At 47.6% G+C, this 11,641-nt stretch overlaps 1 protein-coding gene and 1 non-coding gene across 2 annotated transcripts; both read left to right on the top strand.

Moving 5' to 3' along the window:
• The first annotated feature begins 647 nt into the window (after window positions 1-647).
• LOC134737828 (uncharacterized) lies at window positions 648-10,910 on the top strand. Its single transcript, XM_063649031.1, has 2 exons — window positions 648-1,901; window positions 10,560-10,910. The coding sequence occupies exon 1, from the start codon at window positions 648-650 to the stop codon at window positions 1,446-1,448; it is 801 nt and encodes a 266-aa protein (XP_063505101.1). The 3' UTR covers window positions 1,449-1,901; window positions 10,560-10,910.
• TRNAE-UUC (transfer RNA glutamic acid (anticodon UUC)) lies at window positions 1,057-1,128 on the top strand. Its single transcript has one exon. It is a non-coding gene; the product is annotated as a tRNA-Glu (tRNA).
• Window positions 10,911-11,641: the final 731 nt, after the last annotated feature.

Raw genomic sequence — 11,641 nt, 5'->3', positions numbered from 1 at the left:
AGGTTTCCAATCTCATGATGTGGAGATGTTAAAAACCTCCAATCCTAAGGTCCGACTGTGCGGAGGAGCAAGGGGGTCTGAAGCTGGATCGACCCCCGAGCCTTCATCTGGAGAGTCCTCTCCACAAGCTCAGAGAGCAGGACAACGCGCATCAGTGGTTCTCAAAAGGGGGCAACTTCGCCCTTACACTCCTCTCCCATCCTTGCTGGGACACTAGGTCACGACTAGGGGAAGCGGGGAGGGAGAATGTTAACCCCCTGGCATCTATCTAGTCAGCGGAGGCGACGGATGCTGCTAAACGCCTTACAATCCACCGGAGGGCCCCTCCCCTTCCCCGAAGTAGCCATTCCGCAGAGGTGGAGAGACTCGCGTGAAGCTCAATGCCCACGCACTTAGCCGACGGGAAATAACGAATTGATGACCAGTTGGCTCTTGGATCGGAGGAAAACACTCCAGCGTCAGACGGAACTCTGGAAGTTTTGCCCGGAGCAAACAGAAGGGTGGTGTTGCCATCGCCTAAGGTGGGAAAATGGCAGGTGTCACAGGTTGCAGGGGAAGGTCCGAGACCAGCTGAGGGCCCCGGAGCCTTCCTGGAAAGAGTTTCCCATCCAGCCCGTCTCGGTTCCGCATCCGTCTGATTCCTTATGATGTTGAGGGTGCTGGCGTCTGGGTCCTTTATGATGCAGCGGGTGCCCCCGTCTCACCCCGGGTGCCTCCCGTCTCCCGCCTCCTCCTGGCAACCTGGTGCGCGGCTCCGGACCTGGCGACCCACGACCGGCTGGTCACTTGCTGCCGCCTCGCAAAGGCGCATCTCTAGTTCAGTGGTGAGCTGCGGCCGGGTCGCTGCAACTCGCTCCAGGACTCGGGATTCGGTGTCCCTCACGGAGCCCTCAGTGTGTCGCCTGCAGGCTCTTTTTTTGAAGAAAGCAGGGAGGGAATGGCCTTGTGAGAGACTCCAGGAGCAAAGAGCGACCCTCAAAAGGCCCAAGTCCTTCCAGAGCTCAGGGAAAGTGTCGCTTCTGGCCGAAGAAAGGAGAGAAAGCTCCCTCCCGTGTGTCCCTGGTGGTCTAGTGGCTAGGATTCGGCGCTTTCACCGCCGCGGCCCGGGTTCGATTCCCGGTCAGGGAATTGTTTTGCACTGGCCGCCCTCCCGCAGGAATCTTCCTTCACTAGGCTGTCAGCGGGCCTGCTCCAAGGGCCAGAGGCAGAACAGTCTCCGCAGCGAGGGGCAAAGCCGGGCGAAGGAGGGCAAGTCCTGGTGGACCACCTCTCACGACACACCGCTCCTGTTTATCTCCGTGTCCCTCATCCGCGGAAGCGGCTTTAGAGAGCGACTGAGCGTCTCGCTCAGGTGTACACAGCCGTGCAGAGATGCCAGCCCCCGTGGAGCTGCACCCAATGAGCTCACCCTCTTTCCGTCGCCACTTCGGAGGCGCCTATCGGGCTGAGCTGCGAATAACTAAGAGAGAGGCCAAGCCAAGTCATGGCGTTTGTGCCAGCCCCGGACACGGGCACCGGCCAGTCAGCGGAGCCTCCTCCCCTCCGTTGGCAGCTAACGCGCTCGTTAGGCCTTCGGAAGAGGCGACCGGAGGCGATGCCAGCGAATTTGCTAGGGGGTGAGCGGCGGGTGAGGTCCTCGAGGGCGGTCCCGTTTGCTGATTGAGCGGTAGAGGGAGGCGATGTTCGCTGACCCAACAAGGACAGCAGGTGGAGCAGGCACAGATGGAAAACTGCTGCCGGCGCCCTAAGCAGAAGGCAGGTGTAAAAATCAGCACTAAGACGTCGAAGCGATGGTACCACAGTGAAATCCCACGATGTCTACACTCTACCGAGCACTTGCGCACGCTCCCCCTTTTCCATTCAGTTCTCCCAAGAGGGGTTCAAAGAACCCCGAGTCCACTGTAAGCTCGGGGGACAGCGGGAGCCAGGGAGGTGAAGTGCACAGAGGCAGCGGGCAGAACCGCGGGGGTGAGAGGGCGCGGTGGCTGCGGGGCCGGAGCCGCTGCTGAGAGGCGGCCTGGGTTGTCTTGTGGGGTGACCGTCGGTGGAATCTTTGGTGGAGAGTGGTTTGGAAGAATGGCGAGGGGCGGCAGTGGGGAGGGTGGTGACCCTGAGCGACCGGCCAGGGCGAGGAGGCTGTGCTGTCCCTGCAGGCCATGTGCTCCTTTCCACTTACCTGGCAGGGGGAGACCGTGGTCACGAAGGGGGTTCTCCCAGAGTGAAGCTTCTTCATCTCACTCTAGAGTTGCTGATCTCTGTGATTTCCTCAGTGTGGGAAACGGTGTTTGTGCTGGAAGAGGCTGCGCTCTTTACCTGACATAAGGGGGTTCAAGACTGACATCCCCTCACGCCCACCGGAAAACGTTTACATGGCTGCCTTGTCTCTTTTTTTTTTCCGTCCTAAAGTCGCCTCATCTTCACATCCCCTCATTTTTTCTTCCACACTCGAGAGTGTCTCTCTCTCTCATTAAAAGCTCCATCAAATATTTGAAATATCTCAACCAGAAAGACTGCAATAAATGCATTATTTCACTCGTGGAAGCTACAGGCCAGCTAGGTTGAGAGTTGCTTGATATTTTCTGCTAAACGGTGAGGCATAGAGCACTTGGAAAGTTTCTCTTTGGGACATTGTTTGTGTTCTCTTGGGTTTCCTTGTTTTCCCCAGACAGTATGGCGCTGTGGGGCCAGTGGTAAACCCTGCTTTCCGGCTTTCTGGCTGCAGATAAAGGCCGCAACTGGTGCAGGAATGAAAAGCAAACCAAAAGACACGTGGGTTCGCCCCCCTTGGGTCCAAGATAGAGTCTGACTGTACCAGGATTCAGATTAGAACAGAGGTTGCTGCAGGCACAACGCAGACTACTAACCAGTATAGAATCCCAAGGCGCCCCACACCTACTGCCCATCGTTTTGCTTCCCCACCCCTCTTTTATTTATTTATATATATTTTTTGAGAGACAGAATTTCGCTTTGTCGCCCAGAATGGAGGGCAGTGGCACGATCTGGGCTCACTGCTACCTCCACCTCTCAGGTTCAAGCGATTCTCCTGCCTCAGCCTCCTGAGTAGCCGAGACTACAAGCGTGCGCCACCACGCCCAGCTAATTTTTGTATTTGTAGTAGAGACGGGCTTTCACCATGTTTGCCCGGCTGGTCTCGAACTCCTGATTTCAAGTGAGTGATCCACCCACCTCGGCCTCCCAAAGTGGTGGGATTACAGGAGTGAGCCACCGCGCCTTGTCCCCCGATTTTTTTTTATTAATGTAAAGACATTATGCGATTTTTACTTCATTCTCGGGTAGCTACAGGTTCTTGTGATTTTCTCTCACATCTTCTCCCGGTTTCCCCCTCTCCATTCTGATACATGTCCCATCTTCTCTGCATCCAGCCGGTGCCCTCTGCACGGGCATCCTGGGCTGTCCCATTGTGTCATCCTGGTCTCCCCTGCTTCTCCCTCCTCCTTTTCACGTTTTTCCTTTTGACTCCCCTGCCTCTTTCCCGCTCCCGCCCCACCGACCCCGTCTACTGAAGCCGAGTTGAGTGAAGGGAGAGCAAGCGGAGCAGATGATTGTTTGAAGGCGGCGCAAAAAAACAGAATGAGCTACCATGAGAGCCGTCGGGGAGTTCGGCTTCCCTTGCGCCCTACTTGGCTCAGGCTGGGGTCGCAGATCCAGGCATTTCCAGAGGCACTGGCTTCTGAAGCAGGCGAGGGTCAACGCAGGGTGAAGGACATTCGGCCGCCCTTCTGACTTCAGAGTCACGCAATGCACGCGTTTCTAACGAGCAACAACACGATTAGTCGACTCAGCCTCTCCGGTTTTCCGAAGCTTTGTAGTCTGCACAGTTGTCCTGCAGAAAGCAAATGGCAACCCCTAGGGTTTAGTGATTGCTTAATCTATATAGAGATGAAAGCAAGCAGTTGATGTTGTCTCTGTGGCGCAATTGGTTAGCGCGTTCTGCTGTTAACCAGAAGGTTGGTGGTTCGGGCCCACCCAGGGACGTGATTTTAAATGTCGGTGGTTGTGGCCAGGCGCAGTGCCTCACGCCTATTAATCCTAACACTTCCATAGGCCGACGTAGGGGAAGTCTCCACTGAGCTCAGAAGTTCAAGACCAGTGAGAATCCCATCTCATTAAAAACAAAAATTGCAGGTTTATCTATCTCTTCAGACCTATCACTGTATTGAAAAGTGAAACACTGTTCCCTAGTGTCTTGTGCATCCCATGAAGACACAAAGCAGAAGGTCCCCCTCCAAGTCTCCTAGAAAATAAGATCTCTGCATAACAAACTAGGTTGTGTGTGTGGGAAACTGAAAGTATTTGAAGAAACAAACTTCAAAAATTCTGCCTTGCTTTCCACAAAAATTAACCCATCACGGTCTGTCTTCAAGTGGCATCATACCTCTTCACATAACTCCACTCCCTGCCTTTATGCTATTGTCATGCATTCTACTTTACACCTGTTATAAACCTTACAATCCATCTCTATTACTTTTGTTTCAAGAGTCAGATGTGTTTTTGTTTGTATTTGGTTTTTTTTTGTTGGTGGTGGTGGTGGTAATTTTAAGACAAGTCTTATTCTATCAGACAGGCTGGAGTGCAGTGGCACAGTCTTGGCTCACTGCAACCTCTGCTTTCTGGGTTTGAGCGATTCTCCTGACTCAGACCCCTGAGGAGCAGAGATTACAGGCTTGGGCCACCACATCTGACTAATTTTTGAATTTTTAGTAGAGAGGAAGGTTCACCATATTGGCCAGGCTGGTCTCGAACTCCTGACCTCAAGTGATCCGCCTGCCTCGGCCTCCCAAAGTGTCACAATTACAGGCGTGCGCCATCGTGCCCGGCTAAACAGTCAGATGTTAAAATTATATATTTGCCTATGTAGATGTCATTTCTAGTGTCTTTTCTTTTTCATCCAGATTTTCATCCGGTGTCAGTTTCCTTCTGCCTGGAGGACTCCTTTAACTTGTCTATTAGGTGTCTTAAACTTGCACTATCATTCACTGATGCTCTGTTCATTTTAAAAAAAGAATTGTTGGCCAGGTGCGGTGGCTCACGCCTGTAATCCCAGCACTTTGGGAGGCTGAGGCGGGCGGATCAGGAGGTCAGGAGCTCGAGACCATCCTGCCTAACACGGTGAAACCCCGTCTCCACTAAAAGTACAAAAAAAAAAAAAATTAGCTGGGCATGGTGGTGGGTGCCTGTAGTCCCAGCAACTCAGGACGCTAAGGCAGGGGAATGGTGTGAACCCAGGAGGGCGGAGCTTGTGGTGAGTTGAGATCATGCCAATGCACTCCAGCCTGGGCAACAGAGGAAGACTCCATCTCAAAAAAAAAAAAAAACTGATCACAAATAATTGTATATTTCTCACTGCATCTTGTGGTCAGAAAAGTTTGAGAAACTGCTCTACACAGGCAAATTACAGGTTCAATCTCTCCATCTACCTCTTTATCTCTTCTCTATTTTCCATGCTATGCAGACAAGACCATGGAGAGAGGAAGGCAAATTCCATCAATGGGTGGTGTTAAGCCTTTTCTATGAGGTAGCTGCACATTTGGGGCACTTCAATACTGGTTACTTCAGATTCTAGTATAGATTGTCCTTTTCATTTCTAGTCACATGGTAAAATTACTTGGGAGCTTTTTAAGACTACTAGTGGCTTCCACCCACCTGGAAGCATTTCAATCAGAATCTCTATGTGTAGAGTCCAGGCACTTGTGTTAGTTAAAACCTCACCAGGCTTTATAATATGACAGAGTGGTTTGAAGCTACTGAGTAGACCTACCCTATTTCCTACCTTTCTCTTTGTTTCTCTTTCACCACAGGCTTCTTTCCCATGAGAAAGTAAAGATTTTTGTCTCTGTTTTCAGAGTCTCAAGTAAATCACTCTCTTTCTCAACTGGACTTCCAAGGCAAAGATTTCTTTCTATTTATCTGTCTGCATTTTTACAAAGTTGGTCTCTGGTTTCCCTTTTCCTAAAGCTAATTCACCACAAAGGTGCCCCTCAGGTCAAGGAGCTGGGCTTTCATGCACCTGCACCTGTCAATCATGGGTCAATATTTTGCAGGCAGGGTTGCTGGGTGCTGTGGAATTGACATAAACTCCCAGGTATTGCCAGCTCTGAGCCTCAGGCAAGCTTGTGACTAAGTGACTCCAGTAGTCTGAGGATAGTCCTTACTCAGAAGGGTCTTCAGAAGCAAAAGCAAACATAGGCATGAGAGGGTAAAAAAAAAAAATCTCATGTCATCTTGGCTTATACCTAACAGAACTTGTGCAAGAATGGATATTAAGGTGGGTGTTGTACACAGCAGAACTTAGTAAATACCAAGTCTGGAGTTTAAGGGATAGGCTGAAGAGATTTTGCAGATTTGTAAACATTTTTGCCAACTTGAACACACTTTTGTTTGGGTTTGGTTTTTCTCCTCAGTGGTAAGAGCTATGCACAATAGGGTAGCTAAGATATTACAATTTGAATCAATACATTTGTATTTTGCCAAGGACCAAGATGAACTATGATGATTTAATTTTTTAGTGCTTTATTGTCATCAGTTTGAAAATTAGGACTTTTGCTCCTTTTTAGGCTTATGGCACCTTTTTGGTTTTCACATTTTCTCAAAGGCCAGTAACTTAGAATCTAAATTATGATTGCTTATTCTTTCAGTACTCTAGGGGAAAGTTGATTTAATCTGGACAAAATGTATTCAATTAAAATATTTGTTCTCTTAAATCTTTTCTTTCTGTCTTTCTTTTTTCTTTCTTTTTTTCTTTTTTTTTTTTTTTTTTTTTTTTTTGAGATGGAGTTTTTCTCTGTCACCCAGGCTAGTGTGCAGTGGCACAATCTTGGCTCACTGAAACCTCCACCTCCTGGGTTCAAATGACTCTCCTGCCTCAGCCTCCCGAGTAGCTGGGCCTATAGGCACATGCCATCATGCCTGGCTAATTTTTGTATTTTTAGTAGAGATGGGATTTCCCCATGTTGTTCTCTTAAATCTTTTCACCTTTTACGTTTGTGCTTCTTTTCTCCAATTTGCAATAGTGGAGTGTGGCTTGCAGCTAAATAGTATATTTCTCAGAGCTACTTATTCCTGGAGCCTAGCAGTCTGCGGGCCTGGAGGGGGAGCATCTAGAAAGCAGCCCTCTCTAAGTTGAGAATAACTATGAGAATTGTGGGTTATAAGGCTTTGAGCAGCTCTGGCCTCCCCGTCCTCTTTTGTTTCTGCTGTGGGGTGTGACAAGAGAAGGAACTCATCTGAGAGTGACTTCATATTGTGGCCTTTCACTGCTTACCTCTGGAATTTTGATTCAGGCAAGCTGAGGGGAGTCTCTGGTATTCTTCTCTGAGAAGAGGAATTCATTATACAGCTGGACAATGAAATCTATGATCTGCCTGTAGAAGTTAGAGGTGCATCCTCTTCCAGGAAATAATTACAATTTAGGCAGGTTATATATGTTTGCTTAAGAGAATGCTCTCTGCACATTTCATGTTCTTCCTTTCTATCTTAGCCTAGGGAGAAAACCGTGGGGACTCAGGGCTGGAACTTTACTGTGATGGGGCAGAAGCTTAATTTTCACATGATTCTCAACAAATGGCAGCACATCACATGTATTATCATGTCCAACGGCTGCAATGTGAAGGAGGCTTTTCCGAAATAATTTCTGCTTTGATAAAATATTAACTAGATGGATTCAAAGTCAAATTTGAAGAAAGCTGAGCAGGCAGAAGAAACAATCAGTGAACCTGAAGATAAGGCAATGGAAATCATCCAGTCTGAGGAACAGAAATAAAAAAAGATTGAAGAAAAGTGAACAGAGCCTAAGTGATCATCAAGTGGACCAACATATGCATTGTGGAATTTCTTTGTTGTTGTTGTTGTTTTGGGGGGGGTGGGAGGGGGGATGGAGTTTCATTTTTGCTGCCCAGACTGGAATGCAATGGCATGATCACAGCTCACCAGAATCTCTGCCTCCTGGTTTCAAGCAATTCTCCCACCTCAGCTTCCCAAGTAGCTGGGATTGCAGGCATGCACCACCATGCCTGGCTAATTTTGTATTTTTAGTAGAGATGGGGTTTCTCCATGTTGTTCAGGCTGGTCTCAAACTCCTGACATCAGGTGATCCTCCCACCTCAGCCTCCCAAAATGCTGGGATTACAGGCATGAGCTACCGCTCCCAGCCTCGCATTGTGGAATTTCTAAAGAAGAGGGAGAGAAGGGCAAAAGAGAATATTTGAAGAAATATTGGCTGAAAACATCCCAAATTTGATGAAAGACAAGAATATAAACACTGTAGCCTAACAAACTCCAAGTAAGATACACTTAAAGAGACCTACAACAAAACACATTATAATCAAACTTTCAAAAGTCAAAGACAGAGAATCTTTAAATTGGTAAGAGAAAAGCAACTGGTCACGTGCAAGAAATCTTTAATAAGATTATCAACAGATTTCTCATCAGAAACTTTGCAAGCTGGAAGGACAGGAAATCAAAAGCTGCCAACAGCCAGGAGGGGTGGCTCATATCTATAATCCCAACACTTTGGGTGACTGAAGCAGGCAGATCACTTGAGGTCAGGAGCTCAAGATCAGCCTGGCCAACATGGCAAAACCCTGTGTCTATTAAAAATACAAAAATTAGCCAGGCGTGGTGGTGGGTGACTCTAATCCCAGCTACTTGAGAGACCGAGGTGGGAGAATCACTTGAACCTGGGAGGCGGAGGTTGCAGTAAGCCAAGATCTCACCACTGCACTCCAACCTGGGTGATAGAGTGAGACTCTGTCTTCATAAACAAACAAACAAAAGCTGCCCGTGAAAGGGAAAAGGATCAATAAATGGATATTCCAAAAAGTCCAAACTCACAGAAAGATCAAGCCAAAATAAACTGTGTTCCTGACTGGAAATGGAGCCCAGGCTATGGCAGCAAACCACAGAAGTTCAGTACCGAACTGCAAGGTGGAGCAGACTTTACTGTGAATCCTGGAAGGGATCCAGAGCAGGCAGTTTGAGCTTATGAAGAATTTTAACTATGTTTTGGATAAAATTTTGCTCTTTAATTTTGTCAAGAGAAATTTTTTCCCTACACAACACACATAATATTGTCAAGAGAATTTTTCAGGGTAGCCATGACACTACTATGTGTGTTTGTTTTAATTTGATCGTCCTATCAACTGTTAAAATAAGAGATCTCTAAAATCTTTTTTTTTTAAATTCAGGTGTCTAATATTAGGGATTCATCTTCAGGCCATTGGCAATTGGAATTTCCAATGGTGTAATTATTGCAATAGCAATTCAACCAAATAGCTCTTTGTGGAAAGCCCAGGATGTCATTTTCCAGGTTAACTTCCAGGGAAGGGCATAGAAGAGGCAATCCCAAAGATTCCCCTGCAAGAAAAAAGTTCAATGCAAAGAGTAGACCACAGATGGGTAAGGATGATGTTTGCCTCCAGTAACCCACAAATTTGTGGAGGCTTCCAGTCACAGACCTGTGAATCTATAATACCATGTAGGCCATCTTGGGATTGAGCTTTCCTAGAACGAACCAGGCAACAAGAGTTGAGATGACAAAAGCCTCAAAGGGATGGGACTTCTTAAGACAAACCCCAAGATCTTGACATGGTCAGAACAAAAAGGGTGCTGGGGTTCCCAGCCATTTTCAGACAGGCCTCCTAGTATGACCTGAAAGATACCACCTCTTTACAGATAGTGGAAACCGAGAGAAAGTGCTCCTACTTGGTCACAAGTCAAGCTCTCAAGGACATAAAGTAAGATAAGAAGGAACCTCAACCGGTACCCCCTTTTATGACAGAATAACACATAGAGACAAAGACAAAGGAACAGACAATTTCAGGGAAGAAAGGGATTAAACAATAAGAATTGGTACACAAAGTACCAAAAAGCACACCAGAGTCACTACACCCAAGACTAGTCACACAAATCCTTTTCTCCAATTAATCAAGATTTTGGAGAGGGAAAAGAAAGAAACAGCGATTTTTACTGTCCACTTGATGAGATTCCACACAGAGAAGGAGGCCGGGAGCCTGGCTGGTAAAAAAATTCTTACACTTATGACAGCTGATCAGATTCTGGGTTCTTCACTGCAGCTTCCAGAAGAGCAGAGCTTTCCTATCCTGCTTACAGCTCCAAAACTGTAGGGTCCAATGGAAACCCTCCCTCATAACCCTCTGAAGTTTCACTCAAAAATCAAGTCACAAAAGGCAGATTAATTGGAGAAAAGGCATAAAATGTATTAACATGTGCATGGGGAGAGTCACAGAGTGATTACCCTCCCCTACCCACAATGGGATGCAGAAGCTTATATACCATCTCGAGGTAACAGAATGAATGATGGCTCAAAGCATGGCCAAAACCAGGTGCAATCAGAGTCAGAGGTATATCCAATTATTGTGGGCAAGATGAGTGATGGGAGGGAGAGAAAATGACGCTCGGCTAGCAAAGGTGGTCTTAATACGTAAATGAAACCTTACAGGTTGAAGTTCTCAGAAAGAATAAACCCTAAAAGTTTCTTTCAGACCTTTACAGGTGTCAGACTCTCTGTTAATCTTTCCTAGATCTGCACAAGGAAAGACATGGCTGTATCAATGCAGATTCCCTACAGATGCAAATCTCCTCGACAAAAGACAACTTTGCAAGGCTACCTCTGCAGCTGGCTTTCTGAAGAGACATCTCAAAATATGTCAAAGACGTGTATTTTGGGGTAAAATATTTTTAATTCCTTCACATCTACAGCCTGATGCACCTGCCGTTTCAATGCACCATTGTTGGTGGCAACTCCATTCTTCCCTACACTCAAGCCAAAAAACCAGGTTCTCCTTGAGGCTAGTCTTTTTCTCACAGCACACATCCAATTTGTCAGAAAACTTATGTTTCCTGTTTGGTTAATTACAGATTTTGATCTGCCCAATCTTTCTCTTTCTTGGTCTCTGAATTTTGGCAAAGGAGTCTCCTGATACAGGCAGGATCGATTCTACTGACGATTCTCAAAACCGTCAGACATTTAAGAGCCTTAATCTCGGGGTCAGGGTTTGGGCCATCCTTGAACCTTTTCTTTGGGCCTACCCGTCAAAATCGGCCTGGCCAGGCCTGTCTTCAAGGCCCAGGGACAGGGCCAGGTCACCCTGACGCTTCTTGAAGCTTCTCCCGCCAGGTCGGCAGCCACCCTCCCCTTCCCTCTGACCTGCAGAGAAGCTTCACGGGGCATTTATTCAATTTGCTAGGAACCCACGGGCGCAGGTGCGCGTGACTCTGTGGTTCCCACCCCACCCACAGCCCTCCTTGGTCCTCTCGCTGTCTGAAGCGGGCAGTAATGTTCCGGGTGAGTTTGGGTTCTGAAGACACCTAGTGAAGGAGGGACCGGTAGGGAAGGGCACTGGCCCCTTAGGTCCTTCGCAGCCAGGGATCCGAAAAAGGTCTTGAAGAAATAGAAAGGGAGAGTTGGAAGTAGATCAAAGGGAAAGAAAATCCTAGATTTCCTATCTGAAGGCACCATGAAGAGAAAGTCTGCCTCCTCTGGGCCGTGTCCTCACATCGCTGGTGAACCGAGTTCCATTCTCCATTGGAGACCAAATCAGTTGACTTTGGCTTGACTCCTAGTGAAGAAGCCATGCTTTGTCCTCCCCCGTTTAGCTCTTGA

The sequence above is a fragment of the Pongo pygmaeus genome, chromosome 1, assembly GCF_028885625.2.
Source record: "Pongo pygmaeus isolate AG05252 chromosome 1, NHGRI_mPonPyg2-v2.0_pri, whole genome shotgun sequence".
Taxonomy (NCBI): Eukaryota; Metazoa; Chordata; class Mammalia; order Primates; family Hominidae; genus Pongo; species Pongo pygmaeus.
Note: the sequence above shows the minus strand (reverse complement) of the source record. Positions and strands in the feature narration are given on the sequence as shown.

Excerpts from the sequence above, each read along its gene's own strand:
- LOC134737828 (XM_063649031.1), top strand. The coding sequence starts at position 648 with ATGTTGAGGGTGCTGGCGTCTGGGTCCTTTATGATGCAGCGGGTGCCC.